This window comes from Tupaia chinensis, unplaced genomic scaffold (assembly GCF_000334495.1).
Source record: "Tupaia chinensis unplaced genomic scaffold, TupChi_1.0 Scaffold144150_1, whole genome shotgun sequence".
Lineage (NCBI taxonomy): Eukaryota > Metazoa > Chordata > Mammalia > Scandentia > Tupaiidae > Tupaia > Tupaia belangeri.
In genome coordinates, this window is record NW_006204006.1 from 1,684,486 (window position 1) to 1,706,003 (window position 21,518).

At 45.9% G+C, this 21,518-nt stretch overlaps 1 protein-coding gene across 2 annotated transcripts in view; it reads left to right on the forward strand.

Annotated features, from left to right (window-relative positions):
- Positions 1 to 21,518, forward strand: part of ADCY1 (adenylate cyclase 1) — a 153,592-nt gene that overhangs the window by 106,481 nt on the left and 25,593 nt on the right. For both annotated transcript variants that reach the window (XM_014583186.2, XM_006166037.3), the window contains exons 9-14: positions 4,465 to 4,659; positions 4,757 to 4,854; positions 6,170 to 6,254; positions 12,563 to 12,652; positions 13,207 to 13,460; positions 13,745 to 13,871. In XM_014583186.2, the coding sequence (XP_014438672.1) occupies positions 4,465 to 4,659; positions 4,757 to 4,854; positions 6,170 to 6,254; positions 12,563 to 12,652; positions 13,207 to 13,460; positions 13,745 to 13,871 (849 nt within the window). The remainder of the gene's footprint in view (positions 1 to 4,464; positions 4,660 to 4,756; positions 4,855 to 6,169; positions 6,255 to 12,562; positions 12,653 to 13,206; positions 13,461 to 13,744; positions 13,872 to 21,518) is intronic.

The following is a 21,518-nucleotide window of genomic DNA, read 5'->3' on the forward strand; positions in this document are numbered from 1 at the left end:
GGTCTGGATATTTTAATGCCTTTCTAGGTTTGGAAAGTTTTCTTTCAGGATTTTCTGGAATAAATGATCAATGCCCTTATTATTTTCTTCCTCTTCTGGGATACCTATTATCTGGATGTTGGGGCACTTGATGGTATCCAGTATTCCTGGTATATTATCTTCATTTTTTCTTGGTTGTTTTCTCAATCTTCTTAATATGTTTTTCTAGGTCAGATGTTTTGTCTTCTACATTTGAGATTCGGTCTTCTTCCTGATCTAATCTACTCTTAATAACTTCAAGGGAGGTTTTGATTTCCTGTATCACATTCTTCAACCCTAGAAGTTCCATATGGTTCTTTTTTAAGGTGTCTGTTTCTTCTTTCAAATCATGAATGGACTTCCTCATCTCCTGGAACTCATTGTCTCTTCTCTTCCATCTCAGTTAGTTTGGTCACTACATATATTCTGAATTCCTTATCTGACATGGCCACAATGTCCATTGTATTGACTGTGGGTGATGTGGGCTTGATGATTTCCTTTGAGGGAGAGGCCTTTTGTTGGTTGCTCCTATTTCTTGAGCCTTTGAGATTGTTCCTAGTCATCTTGTAATTTATATGTTAGTTCTTAACTTATTTGAGATATCTCTGAGTGTTAAAAGGTGTGTAGGATTAGGAAATTGTTGATCTCTCTTCTGGTCTGCCTACCTGTTGCTCACCAGTAGTATGCACTGTTGTCACTGGTCCTGGGCAACCCAAAGACCTCCCTGTTTCTAAGAAGTGGTGAGCCTCCAACTGATCTAATAAACTTCACTTCAAGAGAAAAGGAAAAATTGCATGCTATTTAAAACACTGAGATTCTGAGAATCGTGCTAAATCCCACGTGGCCAGCTGCACAGTTTGAATCCCAGACCTGGTGACTTGAAAATCATGCTGGGCACATGTGTGTGAGTGACCAAAATCCTGAGAGGAGACTGTTCGTCTTAAAACCCAGGGAACCAGCAGTTAGCGTAATGGCTATGTCGCTGGACTCCCACGTAGTCGACCACAGTTCGTGTCCCGGACCCGGTGGCTTAAAACTCACGCCGGGTGCATGTGCGTGCGTGCCCAAGATCCCGAGAGGAGAATGGAGGAGAAGGGATTGCGGCGTGACCATCCCCCCTGGGGGGTGATTTCTCGCTTTCTGTCTCTGTGTCTCTCTCTGTCTGGCGAGCGCACGCGCCCTACAGTGAAAATCTCTCAAAAAAAAAAAAAAAAAAAACCCTAAGAAGCAAATCTTAAGTCCAGAGATGAGCAAGGGTGGGATGAGCTACAGGTCCCAGCCGTTAGGGCCTGCAGCCACAGGCAGCCTGGTGTCTGGCACCGCCACTAGCTTGAACCAGTTTCCAAATGGGGTGGGGAGGAGTGCAAGTCTGTCTTAAAGTCCCAAGAAACAAACCTGAAGTCCAGAGATGAGCAGGGGTGGGGATGAGCGACGGGTCCCAGCCATTAGGGCCTATAGCCACAGTCAGCCTCACTTTTATTTTTCTGATAATTTTTTTTATCATGAAGTGGATATTGAATTTTGTCAAATGGTTTTCCAGTATCAATAGATTTTTCTTCTTTTCCCTGTTAATCTGCTGGGATACACTGATGCTCAAATATTCACCATCCTGTATCCCTTGAACTGATCATGATCTATTGAGTTCTGTTTATATATTACTGAATTAGATTTGTTAATATTTTGTAGATGATTTTATATCTATAGTCACAAGGGATGCCGGCCTACAGTTTTCTCTTTTTTTTGGTATTATCTTTGTCTAGTTTTGATATCTCAGTAATATTGACATTGTAAAGTGAGTTGAGAAGGGTTACCTCTTCCATTTTTTGGAAGTGATTGAGTGTAAATATTTGGTAAAATATCTGTTGAAACCATCTGGGCACAGAAGTTACTTCTTCAGGAATTTTGAAGTTATCAAGTAAATTTCTTTAGTTTAACAGGATTGTTTAAATTACTTTTTGTGTTGGGTGAGTTATGGTAGTTTTTGTGTTTCAAAGAATATTTCATTTGATCTAAGTTGTCAGATTTATGTGCATAGAGTTGTTTATACCCTTCCTTTATTATTCTTTTGATGTTTGCAGAGTATGTAGTAAAATTACATTTCATTCCTGAATTTGTTAGCATCTTTCCAGTCTTAATCTTTGTTGACTTTATAGATATTATCAAGTAATCAACTTTTTATTTCATTGATTTCTTTCCCTATGTTTTCCGTTTCTCTGTCATTGACTTACTCTCCTTACTATTTCCTTCCCTCTATTAGCTTTGAGTTAATTTTGAATTTCTTTTCTTACTTTGTTAACATGGTGCTTAGATTGCTAATTTAGTATTTTCCCACTTTTATTACACAAATATTTAGTACTAATATTAGTACTAAACATTGAGTATTGTATTTTCCTTTTTGTATTGTTTTAGATATATCCTACAGCTTTTAATATATTATGTTTTAATTTCATTCAGGTTTATATAGTGTTTATTTCCCTTTCAGCTTTCTCTGACTTATTTGGAAGTGCTTGGAGGTTTTTCTGCTGTTTCATTGTTATTGTTCATTCTACTTTTGTCTGAGAACACACACTGTATGTGATTCCGATTATTTAAAATTTTGTGCATTTTGTGGTGCTGTGTTTTATTGCCAAGGATGTGGTCTTTCTTAGTTCATATTCTGTGGACACTTGAAAAGAATGTATATTTCTGCTATTTTTTGAGTATCCTGTTAGTGTCAATTAGATCTTGTTTGTTAATGGTAGTGTTGTGTTCTTCTGGATTCTTGATGATTTTCAATCTATTGATTATTGAGAAAGATGTTGATTTTCACCATTTCATTTTTGTTTTAAGAACTTCCTTTTGCTATTATTTTAGACTAACTACAAGTTCTCTTAACTTTCTTTCATCTAAAAATGACTTGATTTCCCTTTGTTACTGGAGTATACTTTTGCTGGATATAGAATTCTGGGTTGACAGTTTTCTTTTGGCACTTGAAAATGTTTTCCCTCTTCCTTCTGACCCCCATGGTTTCTGAAAAGAAATTTCCCATCATTCTAGTTGTTATTTTTTTCTCCTAAAGATCAGTTGCTACTTTCCTTACGATGCTTTTACGATTCTTTTCTTTGTCTACCTAACTCTTCCTTATGCTTCTGTTTCTTTTCTGTGACTTTCTATATTTCATTTGTTTCAGGTGTGTTCATAATTACTTATTGAAGCATTTTATGATGACTAATTTAGAATTCAGTCAGGTAATTCTAAGAACTGTGTTATCTTGCTGTTAGTACAGTATGTTGATTCTTTCTCATTTAAATTGAGTTTTTTCTGGACTTGGTAGGATGGGCAATTTTTTTTTTTTTTATCTTAGCCATTTTGGAATTACGTTATAGATGTCACATCTTACTGGAATGTTCTGTTTTAGCAGACCTCCTCAGACTCTGTTCCTGTGAGATGATGGGGACACTTCTTTGTTACTGCCAGGTGGAAGTAGAAAGCCACGCTCCCCACTTGGCCTCCCTGACCCAGGGGAATGGGGCACCTAGCCTCTGTTGACAGATATGGATGATCAGGGCTCCCATTAGGCTTCCATTGACAGTACAAGTGGGGGTTCATTACCACCAGTGGGAATGAAATCTTCCTCCTCATTCCACTTTCTTGGTGCTGTCTCAGGAACCCCAGTTCCCTGCCCATTCAAACACTATTTTCCTTTAAGTTCCAAGGTCCATGGAAGTCTCCATTCTTTTACCTCTGTCACTTGTGTTTATTTATATATATTGTCCATGTTTGCCACTCAATAGAAACAAAAGGGATATATCTATGTTTGTTCCATCTTTCCTAGAGCTGCATGACTCATGCATTTTAAATCTCGTTTTCTCCTTTGGTGTATTAAACACCAGACGTCCTGCTTCTGCCGCATGGATTGAGTGATCATGGCAGGTGGTTTTGAATAGACTCTGGTTTTCCTTTTTGCCAACAGGTCCCTGCTTGTGGCTCTTGTGTGGTGTTTGGAAACCTTGGGGAGGGGCTTGCACTCAATTTCCACTGGCCCTGCTGACAGTAGATCAGGGCATTTCTTCCTCTCAAGAAGGCAGGTTGGATGCCTCCTCTTATATCTCAGGCCTCTCCGTGTAGATGCCTACAGTCTCTGTGCTGGGCACACCTACCCTCCCACATGTGTTGAAGCCTGTAACCCTCGCTGAGATGTCATCACATAAGGGCTGTTTGACCCTAATTACCACTGAAGTGGACACCTCACACTGAATGAAACTCATTTTTAATCTTACTGCCAGCAGGGGCAGAGGCTTGATGGCATATCAGTTCCCTTACACTCCTGCCTCCCCACCATCTACCCCTCCCCCTGCCCCCACAACCTGCAGTGAATGAGGACCCAGGCTGGGAGCCAACATGCAAGACTTTTCTTCAGTAAGCAGAGAATTTGACCCTGTGCCTTTATTCCCCTGATGGCTGCAGCGGAGGGCACTGAGAACTGCCTCGGAGAAACTCAGAAACCGCTCATCCTTCTCTGCGAATGTGGTCCAAACCACGCCCGGCACGCGTGTCAACAGGTACCTCAGCCGCCTCTTGGAAGCCCGCCAGCCGGAGCTGGAGCTTGCTGATCTGAACTTCTTCACCCTGAAGTACAAACATGCCGAGCGGGAGCAAAAGGTAAGGGTTAAGGGTTTGAAACTGCACTGTGCCCTTGTAAAATCTGCTGGAAATTCGGGCTAGTAGGAGGCGCTCTCCCTCTCTGTTTCCCTCACAGTACCACCAGCTTCAGGACGAGTATTTCACCAGCGCCGTCGTCCTCGCCCTCATCCTGGCTGCCTTATTCGGCCTTGTCTACCTTCTGGTAATCCCACAGTGAGTGCTGTTCCAGTCTGCATCACTGCAATGGGGAGGGTCCCAGGAGTCGCAGGTGCCTGGGGTGGGAGCCCGGGTTTCCCTTCTATGTTCAAGACTCATCTCCTGGGGTCACTCTGCTGCCATGCTACACGCTGGGGCAGAGATTAGCCCATCATCCTCCCACAGACCCAAGTTGATGCTGAGCTAGCGTGTGCCTGTGGTGTGGGACTGGTCACTTCCGCTTTTCTGTTTTGAATGTACTCAGTTCTAAGAGACTGCTTATTTTTAGTTTCTGTCCAAGCAACAGGAACGGTTACCTTAGAAATGGCTTTATTATTATTATTATTGCTAAAGGCTGTGTGTGCTTGCCAGAGGGAGAGAGAAAGAGAAAGAGAGAGAAGGAGACAGTAAGAGGGATACAGGAAGGAAGCCTTCCCCAGTGGGGTGTGATTACACTGAAACTTCTCCTACATTTCTGCATCCTGTTGGAATTTGGGACATGCATGCACAGGTGTCTGGAGTGGTTTTCAAGCTACCAGGGCCAGGATTCAAACTATGGTCAGCCATGTGGGATCTGGCTCCTTTAACCACCAGACCATGGGGCTGGCCTTAGTAATAGCTTTTGAGAGAGAACACAAACTACCCTGAGTAGGTTCATTGGTTTCTAGGCGTGCATCATTTGAGAATCGTTAAAATGAGAAAAATTTACCTCTGAAAAGGAAGACAAATAGAAAGTTTTATAACATTTAATCATCATGTAAATCAATGTGAGTTTGGTGGCTTTTGGTTTTTGGCAAGGAAGACACTAGAAAGTTTCACTTGTACCTCTTCCTCCAAACATGGCATTTCTTCATAAGGCCTGCCAGGGGAAAAAGATTCTCTGGGTTTCTGGGAAGCACATGGCAGCCACACATCTGCTGAGGAGAGGGGCCTCAGTCTGCATCCCACCCACCCTGAGGCTGTGAACACAGCCACCACCTAAGGGCCCCATTTGGAGACTGGGCTTTTTCTAGACAGATTCTCCTCAGATGAAGTCCAGCAAGAAGCCGGCTCAGCAGAGTCTGGGTCATCTCCCAGAACAGAACTTCCAGAGAAGCCATCTCACTCAGTCCTGGTAGATCGTAGGGTGTGTGAGACTGGACTCAGGAAAGGCCCCATCACCTATGAGCCCCAGATGTCCTCCCTAAAAGAGAACCATGGGGCATGTGCTCTGAGACTTGAGTGGCAGGCAGCCAGGTTAATGTGTCCTTCCAGGGTTCGGGGCTGTGGGGAAGCAGAGAAGAGGCCAGTTCCCAGCTTCTGCTCAGCAGTGACCTTGTGTCTTTTGTCTCAGGAGCCTGGCCGTCCTGCTCCTGCTAGTGTTCTGCATCTGCTTCCTGGTGGCGTGTGTCCTGTACCTGCACATCACTCGGGTCCAGGTATGTGAGTGGCCTGTGTCCGGTTCCTGCACATCACCTGGCCCAGGTACTTGTGGCTTCTGCCTGCCCTCTCAGCAGGACAGATGAGACGGTAGAGGCTGTCCTGCCCCTCGCCCTCCATGGGCAGGTGGAAAGAGTATGCACCTGTGGCATGCACTCATTTAACCCGGTCCTGGCAGGGCACTGTGCACTCTTTTGGCAGTGTTTCTGGTGGGCACAACAGGTGAGTGATCGATATTGATTAAAATGAACACAGGGTATAGATCCTGTCCTGCAGTGGCATCCAGTGTGGCATAGGTGAGACGGCTTATTGTGTGCCGTGACCTGGACTCTGGGAGGGGTAGAGGGGTGCTTGGCGCCTTCCAGTTGGACAGTTACACTATCAAGTTGCAGACACACCATCTGCTCTGTTCCTATGGACTTTTTTGTTTGTTTTATTTCTTTCATGTGAGAGAGCACAGGCACCCTTAACAGGGTCTCACATCACTATTCCACACACACACACACCCCAGCCTTCTAGCCACCCAGGATTACAGGGACGTGCATGTGCACCTGACATGCTCGCGTTGAGCTGGGATCTGAACCCTGGTCTTCTACATGGCCTCCATAATCGCAGAGCAGTTCCCTACTGCCTGCGCTGCTGTGGCTGAGCCTCTTGTGGACTTTTGGAGTGCTGTCCTGACTTCTGCACATTATGCAGTCTTGCTCCATCAGCGAGGACTTTCTGTGTCCCTAGTCCCATGTCCGTTTGTCAGTTTCTCAGGCTTCATTTCCAAATGCCTTTGTTCCCCAGCTTGCCCTGAGCTGTCACTTCTGGCATATCCAGTGTTATTTTTGCATAATTACTGATAAACAACAACTTCTCGACAAGATAAAATTTAGGTTTATTCACTTAACTTTGCCACTATTCATAAGTAATGACTTAATTTTTTATAATTAAAAAATGTGTATTAAATCTGTGTTCCCAGCTCTGTGATTTCCGTAAAGCGAGTCCTTTGGAGGGTCCCACTTTAAAGACTGCTCTTTTTTAAGAGGGGGGGTCTTCAAAAAAGTCCTAGAAAGTGCAGAGTATGAAAAAAAAAGAAATATATGGATGGAAAAAAGAAATCTATGGATGGATTTCTTTTTTGTACCAGGATAAACTTGTGCTTTAATTCCATTTCCTCATGAACTTTGTAAAATCCCTTGTGTAATTTCAAGACAAAGCTTGATGGATGATGATTGTAAGGCCCATCACTGTGCCCATGTCTGGCTGGAGAGTGCGTGCAGGCAGTATACAGTAGCGTAAGACATGCAGACAGCCTGAGGAACAGTTGGGGAAAGAACAGCAGTTACAAAGAGTAGTTGAGGGTGCACTGGCCCTAAAGCGCTGCCCAGCTGTTCTCACCCGGATCACCGATCTCATGAATAGATTCACTCCACTCTGTGACTTTAAGGAGTCTCCCATGCTGGGTGGTTTACTGGGCTCAGCGGCCTAAGCAACTCGCTCATGTGGCTGAGAAGCAAAATCTGCTCCTGACCTTCCCTGAAATGTAGTATTCAAACTTGAAAACCACCTGGCTCCATAAAACAAACCCTGTGGCATTGCACCACTGACATGGTCTGCCTGAACTCAACCCGACTTGTTTATTTTGTTCTTTTGTTTTTCTGCCAGATGGTATGTACACTCACCAGAGAGAGAGAGAGAGGATCTCCTAACGGGGCATAATCGTGCTCAGTCACTTCTTTGTTTCTCCATACTGGAGGAATTTGGGGGATGAATGCACACATGCCTAATGAGATTTTCAAGCTTCTGGGGCTGGGATTTGAACTGCATTTGACCATGTGGGATCTGCTTTCAGTACACAGTGCTTAGCCTGGGCATCGAGACTCAAGGACAGGTGTCCCTGCTTCTATCAGGAGGTTCTCTGAGAGCCCACTTCAGGGTCTCAGCAGGACAGATGAGACGGTAGAAGCTGTCCTGCCCCTTGCCCTCCATGGGCAGGTAGAAAGAGTCTGCACCTGTGGCATGCACTCATTTAACCCGGTCCTAGCAGGGCACCATGCACTCTTTTGGCAGTGTTTCTGGTGGGCACAACAGGTGAGTGATCGATATTGATTAAAATGAACACACTTCAGGCTCTTCCTGGTGGTCACAGAACCTAGTCCTGGGCAGTGGTAGGAACAGGGTCCTGAGCTTGCTGACTGTCTCTGGATCACTCTCGGCTCCCAGAGCTATCCTTGGACTTCTGTGGCCTGCTCCATCCATTCTACCATCAATGGCACATCAAATCCTTACCAATTTAAATTCCCACAGTAGTATTTTCTCCACATTCTCACCAATAGTTACCTCTTGTCTTTTTGATAACAATCATTCTAAGAGGTGTGAAGTGATATCTCATTGTGGTTTTAATTTGGGTTTTCCTGATTAGTGATACTGAGCATTTTTCATATACCTGGTGCCATTCATCTGTCTTCTTTCAAGAAATATCTATTAAAGTGCTTTGCCCATTTTTGAAATTGGGTATTTGTTTTGGTGCTGTTGAGTTGTTTTAGTTCCTTAGATATTTTGGATGTTAAACCCTTATTAGATGTATGGTTTGCAAATATTTTCTCCCAGTCCTGTGGTTATATCTTCACTGTTAATAGTGCTGGGGAAAGCTCCATGACATTGGTCTGGGCAGTGATTTCTTGGATATGAACCCCAACAGCAAAAACAGACACGTGGGATTGCACCAAACTAAAAAGCCTCTGCACAGAAAGGGAACTCTGCTTTCAAGGCCTTGGGTGTGTATAAGGTTGGATTATTTGTAGCAGGTAGTTCTTTCTGATTAACTGATTAGTAAACTTAATTACATTTGCAGAATCCTTTTTGCCATGTCATATGACATGATCATAGAGATGCTGGCCTTAGCTTGTCATGGTTATTGGCCCAGGAATCAGGGCAAGGAACCTTGGGCATCATCTGATAACCATGCCTAGCCCAAGTTTGCACAGTAAATATTAGCTTTGACTAAGATTTTTTAGTTTCTCTGTATACAGATTGAACATCCTTAATCTAAAAATTCGAATTCAAAATGCTCCAAAATCTGAAACTTTTTGAGCACCGACATGATACCACAAATGGAAAATTCTATACCTGACCTTATTTGAGGGTCACAGTCAAAATGCTGCAGCTTAAAGAATTTTATAAAATGATATTCTGGCTATGTGTATAAGGTGCATATGAAACATAAAGGCATTTCATGTTTAGACTTGGTTCCCACTCCCCAGATATCTTATAATATATATGCAAATATTCCCAAATTCAAAAACATCTGAAATACTTCTGGTCCCAAGGATTTTGGATAAGGAACACTTAGGTTTTTTTTTTTAAGAATTATTTTTAACTTTGTTCATTTATTTATTTTAATTTGATAAGAGAGGGACAGAGTGTATGCATGTGTGTGTGCGTGTGTGTGTGTGTGTGTGAAAGAGAGGGAGGGAGGGAGGGAGGAGAGAGAGAGAGAGAGAGAGAGAGAGAGAAAGCAAGCTGCCAGGTCCGGGGCTCGAACCACGGTTGACTATGTGGGAGTCCAGCACCCTTAACCACCACACTACCTGCAGGCACTTTTAGCCTGTGATTTCAACCAACAATACATGTTTTTGATATTTTGACAAGATTGTTTAAGGGTCATTGACACCTTTTCCCACTGATTGTCAAAGTCAGGTTGCCTGGCTTCAGCTCCTGTGGTCATTTTTCATGACCCCATGCTACATGCAGGTGGGCCTATACTGGAGGCTAAAGTAGAACATGCCCTGAGTCCTAGAGAGGGTTACCCCAGCCCTGCAAGATGCTGCCACCTAGTGGGTGTTGTAACGTAGTCTTCAAAAGACTATTCCATGTTCTGTTAAGCCAGTGGCTTCAGGATGATGAGCCCGTGTGTAGTACACCAATGAATTATAGCACTGTATAGCTCTGCAGTGCAGTGGCTATAGCCAGGTCAGTCCCAGTGAGTGGAAGTCCATGTTGCTGAGCCTGTGTTTGACTTTCATCCCTGTTGCCATGGCCACTTTGTTCAAGAGCCCCTTGGACATCGACAGGGTGACTGGAGAAAGAGGCTGACTGGTACCCACAGAACAGGTCATCCTGTCCACTTGATTATTAAGGTCTTCTGCTGAGGTTTCCCTTTGGTGAAAATTCGCATGGAACATCAATATCTTTTTTTCTTTTTTCTTTTTTTTCTTTTTGGTTAGAGTGGACTCACCTCTGCTCCAGACCTTTTTGTCCCCAGTTTTTCAATCCTATTTCCTCCAAGTCCCTGAACAGCCAGCCAAAGCATTGTCCATAGCCCATGGAGCAGAATACAGATGCGTGCCTGACCATGTCTCTACCCAGCACGGTGCACACAGTCAGGTGTGCTGCCATAGCTCCCTGTGCATGAGGGATCTCCCTTCTCCATTGTCCTTCAGGGCTGTCCCGGAAAGGGCTGTGGTGCTGCAGTTGTGTGTTTTTGATTCTCTGTATGCAGATTGAGATCAGGTGGTGCCTGCATATCAGCAGGACCATCTGGGAACCAGCACGAGTCTTCTCTTTCTGTGGCAGCTGATCATGGGGAGCTCCTCCAGAGGTCAGGTGTGCAGTCTGGGAAAGAGGACAGCATAGTAGGAATGGGGCCCAGGGGTTCTAGGCCGCTGCTTCCTGTAACTCACCCATACCCTTAGGGCCTGCTTGGACCTGAACATGGATGTTTCCTCCCTTTTGATGGCAGCATGCTGCTGAGCATGCTCATCCCAGAGGCTCCCTGGATCCATAGCATCCGCTCATGATGGGCAGTCAGTCCTCTTGGTGACTTGGTGGCCTGTGGCCAAGTGTTCAGTTTCCATGAGGCCCAGTGGCAGACCAAGAGTTACTCTGAGAAGGAACACACCTGCAGTGGCTGGCAGTTTTAACTGCGCAGAGAACACAGCATGTTGGAGCCAAGGAGGCAGGAGCAGGAACCGTAGGTGCAGAGGCTGGGGAGGCAGAAGGGGGGACAGAAAAGAGGCTGGATCTGTGGGGGCAGGGCTAGGGAAGCAGCAGGGGGCAGGCAGGAGCCAGAGGTGAGGGGTACAGGGAGCAGAGCCAGGGGGCAGTAACTGGGGAGGGAGGGGGGCAGAAGTGAAGCAGGATCTGTGGGGGCTAGGGCTAGGAGGGCAGGAGGGGAGGTGGACAGGAGCTGGGAAGGTGCAAGGCAGAAGGGGGACAGGATCTGTGGGAGGGCTAGGGAGGCAGGAGAGGGGGTGGGTAGGAGCCAGCAGTTGGGGGAGGGCCAGGGGTAGGAGCCAGTGGGGTAAGGGCTGGGAGGCAGGGGTGGTGGGGTAGCTATAGGAGGGCTGCGGAGGAATCAATGATTTGTACCTGCATCCTGTCCAGGGGCAAGGATCAGACTGGCAGGGAGATGAGGTGAACCCACATCTGTGAAGTGTTTGGGCTTTGCACCTGCAAAACAGGTCTTCCTTTTGAGGAGGTCTGCAGAGACTGGTGTTCCGGCGAGTGTTGAGATCTGCAGAACCTAGAACAGGACTGGGGTCCGTAACCCAGCAGCCCTGCACTGGGACCACCCACCCCATCCCATACACAGAAATGACTCTGGGTGCGGGGCCTGACGCCTCCTACTCCTTGTGTAGAGTGGGAGTTCACGACTCCATGTCTGAGGCCAGAAGGCTCAAGAATACAACCCACAGGGATGTCCAGGCTGGTCATGGGCTCCCTCGGTGCTGGCTGCTTTGGGAGGATCCCTGTGGTACTTCCTTTTAAGAGTGCGAGTGTAAAAAGGTAGTCTTACTTGCCCCTGGGGAAATCATTTGTTGACGGTTTATAAATGTGTTTAAAATAAATAGATTTAAAACTTCTAATCACTTAAGATCAATATGAAACCTGTGTAAAGAACACAGGAAAACTTATTTGAAACAATTAGAAAAAGAGTCAAAAGAATAGAAATTCTTACCATGTCCAGGATGGGAGAATTCTGTGAAAAGAAAATGTCCAATTAATCCATTTACTTGCTGTCAGCCCTGAACAGATTGACAGTCTTGGACGGAGGGAAGGGAATTGTTATTCTTTGTAATTTAAACTTTAGGGATTTTTTTGTTTTGTTTTATTTGTTTGTTTGGTTTAACTTTGGCAACTTTTCCACCTGGGAGAATGTGAAAAGCACCAAGAAGTGTGTGTGGAGGAGGAATGGCAGGGAAGGGCCCAGGAGCACACAGGTGGCCGTTCACATTTTGTGTTCAGTGAATTATTGGCTGTGCATACAAGTCAGTTGTGTTATCGAGGTTATTTTCTCAAATACTATTTTCTTGTTCAGTGTTTTCCAGGGTGCCTGACGATTCAGATTCGCACCGTGCTGTGTATTTTCATCGTGGTCTTAATCTACTCAGTAGCCCAAGGTTGTGTGGTGAGCATCTCTAACTCTCAGTGAGAGCTGGGGGTGGGCGAGGACACCCAGGGAGAGCCAGGTGGCAGGCCTGGCGCAGGGGAATAGGGACAGAGGTTGGTAGAGAGGCCCGAAACAGGCCATGGGGAGGTGAGGGTGGGCAGAGAGCAAGTGAATGCGCCTTTACCCAGCAGATGAGAGTACGTGTTTCCCTGGTAAAGGGGGCCCTGCTCCTCAGAGTGTGCAGGGGCCGGAAATGGGTGATGTAGGAGGGAGTCTGGGCAGGAGAACAGGGCAGAAGGGACAGGATGGAGCCTGGGGCAGGAGGAACTGGATGGAACGCCGGGAACAGGCAACAGAATAGCCCGAGCATGGGCTTAGGGCAGGGCTATACCACTGGATCCTCTGTATGCCTTTGTCTGCTCCAGTGGTCATGGGAGCTCTGAGGGGCTGTGAGCAGACTGGAGCTGCCCTGCACGGTGGGGAGGCAGGAGGCTGAGACTAGAGTAGGAGGGTCCCCTGGAGGACTGGAACCCCATGGCCTCTCCCAAGCTCCCACACCCCTCGCTCCTCAGGTGGGCTGCCTCCCCTGGGGTTGGAGCCCCAAGTCCAACATTTCCCTGGCGGTCATCTCGTCTGGGAGCCGACACCCTGTGCTGCCTGCTCTGCCCTGTGAGTCCACGCACCATGCCCTGCTCTGCTGCCTGGTGGGCACCCTCCCGCTCGCCATCTTCCTGCGGGTGTCCTCTGTGCCAAAAATGATCCTGCTGTCTGGGCTCACCACGTCTTACATCCTGGTCCTGGAGCTCAGCGGGTACACCAAGGCTGGGTAAGTGCAACCCCTCACACCTCCCCCCTTCAAGGCTGTTACTCAGTACAGAAGAACGCTGGCAGGGGCTGAGTATCCACGAAAGTGTTAGTTTCTGGCTCTTGCCTCTCTCCTTAGCCCAGACTGTAGCAAGGCCTTGGGTTTCCTGGTGAGAAGTGCTTTCACGTGGACCAACCCCGCAAGCCAAGCTATCTGCTGGACACCCTGTGGGTCCCTCTGCACATCCTGGGTGATGGCGTCTGCCCTGAAAGTGTGGCACTGAGGCACTTCTGTCATCTTCACAGGGGCGGCGCCAGCTCGGGACGCAGCTATGAGCCCATCCTGGCCATTCTGCTGTTCTCGTGTGCACTGGCCCTGCACGCACGGCAGGTGGACGTCAGGCTGCGGTTGGACTACCTCTGGGCCGCGCAGGCAAGATGGGCCCTTTCTGCTTCCTGGGGGTGTATGGAGAGGGAAGGTCAGCAAAGAAACCTCTATCAGCAAGTGCCAGATGGGGAGGCCATCTGTGGTCTGTGGAGGCCCTGCCCAGCACGGGTAAGGGCCAGGTACCACCTAGCCAGGGTGTGAGGAGTGGGGCTGCACCTGTTTGGAGGTTGCAGACGGCATCTTATGGAAGCCTCTCTAGTGGTCAGAGCATGGCTGTTCTGTAAGGCAGTGAATTCCACTTCCCTAGGAAGTGTGTGATGGTGATGATGCAGAGTGGTCAACCTCTTAGGGAACTGGATATGACCACAGGTCTCATCAGGTCATCAGGAAACTCAAGAAATGCCAAGTCTCAGGCCACCTACCCCAGGGTTAGTAGGTGTACAGGTCCGGCAGGAAATGTGTATTTTTAACAAGTCCAGGGAATTCAGACTCAGGTGGCCTGAGCACTCCTCAGAGACCCGAGAAGTGGTGACATGAGACCTGCCTTAAGCCCTGCCCCTTGGGGTACAGGTGGGGGCTTGGGCTTTCTGGCAGCCTACAGGCAGTTTTATGCTTGGCATGAGACAGGCGAGGGCTTAGACTTCTACCTGAGCAAGCGCAGGGGCAATGCCTGGTGCTGCTGTGAGTCTGTCTGGTCCTGCTCCTCCTGCACCTGCACTGTGCTCCTGGCCTTTGGGAGGCGAGGGCTCAGGATGGGTGGTAACCAGTCCTGTATGTGAAACTTGCAAGATGTTGCACCCTAGAAAAACCGTTCCACTTGGACTCCTTCTCCTAGAAATAGGGAACAAAGCCCGATCAATGTAGTTGCTCCCCCCATGTCTGTGGGTTCCACATCTCGGATCCAACCAATGGGGTAGGGGTAGAAAATACTCAAAGCAATTAAAATAATAAAAAAAAATAATTATAAAAAAAACACTAATAAAAACAATGCAATATAATAACTTTACATAGTATTTACATTGCACTAGGTATTATAATTAATCTAGGGTTGATTTAAAGTATAGGGGAGGATGTTTGTTGGTTGTCTGCAAATATTATGCCACTTTATATAAGGGATTCGAGCACCCACAGGGATCCTGGAGATATAGCAATGACTACATTCATTTTAGCAAAAACATAGCTGTCTTTTGTTTCTTTTCCTTGAACATTTGTTTTCCTTCATTCATGATGAAGTGCATGCATGCATGATAATGGGAAAGAGGGGAGCACCCTCCACAGGGTCTGGTGGCCCAATCATGCCTTCTTCTAGTCATTCAGCCTATTGGATTTTAGGCATTTGTGTAAGTGCCTGTGCGTTTAAGTCTGACTGGGCAGAATTCAAGCCACACCACAGTTGCCACGTGGGATCTGATTTCTCTTGAGCTGTGCATTTTTGCTGTGCTATGGAGCCAGCTTTTCTTTAAGAGTCTTTTTGTTCTAGAATATCAAAAAGTAGGTGCTGTACCCAGTTTAACCACTGGGTTGCACAGGGAGCCCGCTCCCACATGACCAACTATAGTTCTAATCCCAGCCCCAGTCTCTTTTTTTATTCATTCATACATTTATTTATTTACAGTCATTCACTGTATATCAATACAGTGTACAAGATGAGCTTTTCCATCCAGTATACATTGTATATTGGCTCAACCAAGGATATTACCATACATGTTATCATCAACAAATAATTTTCTATTTCTTATTTCTTATATATTTTGCTTTTGTCCCCTCCTCAATTCCCTACCTCTCACACTCTGCCAACTGCCCCCCTTCTCCCACTCTGTCTCTGGTATGTATAGTTGTTTGCTATGCCTTTTTTTTTTCACATTTTTATTGATTCACTAAAGATCTCAATTGATTTAGAGACTTTCAGTAGCAAGCACTGCTGATAAATACATATTTATGAACACATGTCTGACTTTAGGAGTAAACCTCAGTGAGTAAAGTGAACATCCTATAAAGTAGCACCTTGGTGGGGCTATATAGCTTACTGCAGTCATTAGGTGGGTATTAATAGGTATTTTTTAATATGTATTTTTTAATTTCAAAAAATCTTTTAGTTTTAATAGATCAAATAAAAAAAGTTGAGAGAAATTTTTTAAAACTTAAAGCTAGCAAAAAGGTTAGGATTCAGTTCAAATAGTAGGTAGATGAACCAACAACAGTTCAAGAGAAGACAAAAATCCTTAAATATGGAAATCAAAGCATTGAAGACAATCAGTAATGTTTTAGTCTAAAGTAAAATAAAAAAATCTGTTTCACTAGCTCGGACTTACATAATTAATCTCTCTTCTATCGAATTTGTAGTGTTAATGTGGTATGATATTTCCATTTAAAATCTGGAAGTTAGCATTCAACTCCGGACTTGTCCCTACCATTAGACTGGCCATTTTCTTAGTTGTTTCTTGTACTTTTATTTCTGTGTGGCCAACTTTAGTTTTCTTGGTATAGCACTCTCTTCAGCACTTCTTGGAGAGCTGGTCTGGTGTTGGTAGATTCTTTGAGGTTTTGTTTATATGAGAATATTTTTGTCTTTTTTTCCCATATGAAAGATAATCTTGCTGGGTATAGTTGAAATTGTTTTTAACTTAACACTTTAAATATATTTTCCCATTTTTTTCCTTGTTTGCATTGTTTCCAATGAGAGGTCCAATATTAATCTTATGGGATATCCTTTGAAAACAATTTGACGTTTTTCTCTTGCCAATTTTAGTATCTTGTCTCTGTGGTTTTAGCCAATCTGGCTATGATGTGCCTTGGGAAAGATCTTATTGGGTTGATGGTATGTAGGGTCCTTTGTATTTCTTGGGCCTGGATATTTTAGTACCTCTCTAGGTTTGGAAAGTTTTCTTCCAGGATTTCATGGAATAGATTATCAATGCCCTTTTTAGTTTTTTCTCCTTCTGGGATACCGATGATCCAGATGTTTGGGTGTTTAATGATATCTAGTATTATTCGTATGTTATTTTCATAGTTTTGGTTATTTTCTCAGTTTTGGTTATTTTCTCAATCTTTTTGGTGAAGTTTTCTAGGTCAGAAGTTCTGTCTTCTACATCTGAGATTTGATCTTCTGCATGATCTTATCTACTTTTAATATTTTCGAGGGATGTTTTGATTTCCTATATTACAGCCTTCACCTCTAACAATTCCATTTGGTTATTTTTATGATGTTTATCTCCTCTTTCAGATTGTGCAAGAACTTCCTCACCTCCTGGAACTTGGTCTCTTTTTCCTTGCATCTTCTGGAGTTCATTGTCTCTATTCTCTTGCATCTCTGTTAGCTTTGTCACTATGAATATTTTAAATTCTTTATCTGACATTTCCATGAGTTCCCTTGTATTCTTTGTGGAGGAAGAGGAGTTATTCTTTTCCACTAAAGGAGAGGTATCTTCTTGCTTATTCATATTTCTTGTGCCTCTGTTGTGGTTTCTGGTTACCTGATGGATTATTCGTTTTTTCCTATTTTTAAGAGTTAAATCTGAGCAATCAAAGGAATGCAGGAGGAGGTGACCTGCAATCTGTAAACAGTACCATTTTTCTCTCTTTGTTCAGGTGATTCAATGAAAATGGAGGGTCAATCTGACGCTAAAAGTATTCAGGTATTTGGCTACTGAACACCTAGACCTGTCTAGAAGATCAGTGCGTGGAGGCTGAGCAGAAAAATGAGAAAGGTAAAAAGAAAAGGAAAAGGAATAGAAATAGGAAAAAGAGAGAGAGAGAGAGAGAGAGAGAGAGAGAGAGAGAGACAGACAGACAAAAACAAGAAAAGGGAAAGAAAAATTTTTTTGTCAAAAAACAAAAACTGTGTGGTGCATTATCACACAGCACGAATTGGGGCACTCAGAACTCCAAGATAGATGGCTGCTGATTGGCTTATTCTGTCTCCTGTCTAGACTGGGGAGCAGGAGGGTGAGGTCTGGGCAGAGGGTTTTGATGGTTGAAAATCCCAGCCCCAGTCTCTTGATAACACACCAGGCACATGTGTATGCATACCCCAAATCCTGCCAGGATGAAAAAATGGAAGAAAAAGTATTTCAGTGTGACCATACCCCCATGAGAATGTGCTTTGTCTCTTTCTCTCTCTTTCTGGTGAGCACTTACACACTCTGGCAACTAAGAAATAATAGAAGCTCTTTGCTACTGGAAGTATGTAATTTCTTTTAGTTCTCAGAGTGGCACTGGCTGGGAGGTGGAATGAGAAAATGGGGGCCCTAGCAATAGCATGCCAGGGTGGGGCAGCCAGTAAGCAGCTGAGCCAGGATCTGTCCCTGTAGCCTTGGAGTGGGCTTTGAACCCTTGATCAGAGCAGTGTCTGAGGTTGGATGGGCACATCCTCACTCGGAGGGCTCCACACTACAGCTGGGACCAGACAGGGGTCTGGAGTGAGAAAGCGCCTGGTTAGGGCTCAGACACCAGAAAGCTGTTTCTCTCTAGTTTTCTTAACCTGGAGGAAACTGAGTAGGTTTTTGTCAGTACATTAGGGCAGGGTGTACTCACGTTAGAGAATTATTTTGTTACTGTGGGTAAACAGAACAAGGAGCATATGTACATATACCTGTATGTGCATGTGCATATGTATATATGTACACACATGCTGTGTCTACCTGTCTATGGACCCAGCAGATGCTGTGTGAACACATGGTCTGTCTGTGTACCCTTTTGTTGACAGTGGCCTTATTGAGATGCGTGTCCCACAATTCACCCTTAGTGGATGACTCACTGGTTTTCAGTGTGCACAGAGACCTGCAGCCTTCACCACACTCACTTTAGAACATGTGTATCCCCAAGAAGCCTCATCCACATTGGCTCACACTTCTGCTCTCCTAACTTCACCCTGGTGGCGTCTGCTCTGTCTCTGTGGACTTGTGCATTTCACTATCTGCAACCTGATACTGAGCTAGTACCTGTTCTAGGCAAAAGACCCTCCCAAGTGTTATCAGGCAGAGCCCTGAACCGACCTTGTAGGGGCCCTGTCCCTGAGGAGCCTGTGGTACTCACTGTCCTCATGCCATAGCTGGGTTCCACTCCAGGAGGGCAGGGCACTGAGACCTTGAGCCTTGGGCTTCCTCTTCATGGAAATGTGACATGGAGTTCTGGATGCCTGCAGACAGGGCTACCTGGACAATGGGCCTGGATCTTTCCATAGATTGGGAGGGACCTTGGGGGGGGCACCTCTAAATCTGATTTAACTCTCTGGAGGGATGCAAGCTGTGGTTTGAAGGTGAGATGTACAGACATAGTCATCCCATGGGAGTGGGTAAGCAAGAAGCAAGTCCAGGGATAATGGGTCACTGGGCCTGTGTTTTTCTGGGCCTCCTGCCTGTGTGGCCATGGGTGGATGAGTGTCCGGGTAGAGGGAAGTGTAGATAGGTATGGGGCTTCACTGGATACCATGCAGGGGCCAGTGTTTCTTCCAGGGCCCTTGCGTGGGTAGCAGAGATCACCATGGCACAAAGTCAGGATGATAGGGTTTGATCTCTCTATCTGAAGGTGGCCCGATGGTGGGAGAGAAAGAGCCATTAAGGGAAGGTGGGAACTTATGGGCCCTGTCGGGGTGGAGAGCATCTCCCATGGTGGCAGGACCACCAGAAGGGTGCCTTGTGGTGATGCTGTGACCAGCCAAGGCTGGTTAGATGAGGGGGTGGTGACATCGTGGGGGTGGTCTCTGGTGGCAGCCTGCATGTGGCAGCCTGTGTGCATCAGCCTGAGCAGAGAGTGGAGAACATTGCGCAGTTAGGGGTGGGGTCAGGAGAGTCCTTAGTGCTTGGACTCCTTGATATATGGAGGTGGGGCACAGGGCAGTTCCAGGTTGCTTTAGGTACCAGGGCAGCCACAGTGGGCAGGGTCCCCAGACCAGAGGTGCAGAGGTTCATGGCCTCTGGCTCTGGAATGTAGCCAGCCTGCGATGACAATGCCAGAAGCCACCCATCATGCTCCCCAGCCCCACTTGGGATTTCCGATGACACTCCTCACTGGTGAACACAATCGGAAGTAAGAGAAGGGCTGGGGAGCCTTTAGGTAGAGCCCTTGGGTTGGCTGGACTTCCCTGGCAGAGCAAGGTGGGGAATAGACCACAAAGACCCACACCCATCAGTTCCGAGAATGGAGATACAGCCTCCGTGGTTTGCTAGAGCCCCGCCAGATGGTGGGGATGAGCCTCTTTATAATGGGTGTAGCATGCTCGCTCTTTGCCTGCTGCGATGGGCTCTGCAGGGCGATCCAGTTGGCGGTTCCGGGGGTTCTGTTGTTCCGCCATTAGGTGGCCACCCTGCTTTAAGATGCTTTACTGGTAAGTACGTATTAACAGCTCAAGATAAGGGACTCAGGATGAGCTAGGATGACTGGCACTGGCAAGATTGGGGTTTCCAGATCATTTACCAGGATGCTAGGGATCTCTGCACTTGGAGACAGCAGAGTTGAGACCTTGACTGTGACTATTCCAGCTGGGGAATGCTCCCTGGGTAGACATTCTTTTTTTACCATCTGGGTTGGCATGGCCTTTTCTTAGCTTTGGTGTCTTGCTATTAAATGCAGCTCTTGACCCTGCTGTGGGACTCTGCATCCAACCTCACCCCTAGCAATGCCTACATGTAAAGATCGTAATAGGAAATTTGTTAACAGGCAAGAATGCATTTGCAGACCTCAGAGCAGTCCGGTTGAGTTGGTCTCTAGTACATGAAGATCAAGAGGGAAGGGTGTTTGAGACCAGCAGTTAGCGTAATGGCTGTCGCTGGACTCCCATGTAGTCGACCGTGGTTCAGGTCCCAGACCCGGTGGCTTAAAACTCACGCTGGGTGCATGTGCGTGCATGCCCAAGATCCCAAGAGGAGAATGGAGGAAAAGGGATTGCAGTGTGGCCATCCTCCCTGGGGGGTGATTTCTCGCTTTCTGTCTCTCTGTCTCTCTCTGTCTGTCTGGCGAGCGTACGCGCCCTATAGCAAAAACCTCTCAAAAAAACAAAAAAAAAGAGGGAAGGGTGGCTTAAATGGAACACACTGACATACTAGTCAGTGGATATGGTGGATATGTGACATAAAATGCCACCTGATTTCCTGTAATTTCAGCACAAGGGACTTTTTAGACTTTGTCTGTTTGTCTTTTGGACATTTAGGCATGTTGTACAGACATCAGAGTGCCTCATGCTGTTGTGAAATTGCCATACCGAAGACTAGGTGGGTTAATTATTTATGAAGACCTGCTTGGTTGTACAAACCTGCATAAACAGATGGACTGGTCTTGTCTAGGAGTTATAGTCTTCTTCGAACTCTGTTGATAATCACCATGGCAATTACAGTTTTGATGTGTCCATGCAGCTGAAATGACTTCTTTCTCCACCAGTCAATGCCTAACCTGAGTATAATTCCCCTTTGCAGTTGCTGTTGCCATTGCTGACATTTGGAGGTTTGCGTGTGGTCTGGGCATGGCACCAACATCAAATTTCTGATGGTGGAAGACAAGTTAGAGACCTGATGCTCTCCTTCGTGTAGCCACTTATCTTCTCAAGCATGCGTTGCCTCACGTTTGATAGTAGCACTTGTCTCATGGGTAATTAAGGAGTTTATGTCACACAAGCTGTTGTCGTGCTTCGTGGACTTCAAAATGTAGTATGTGTGTTAGTTGTCATTTTCCTTGTATATTGTCATGAAGTTGGTTATA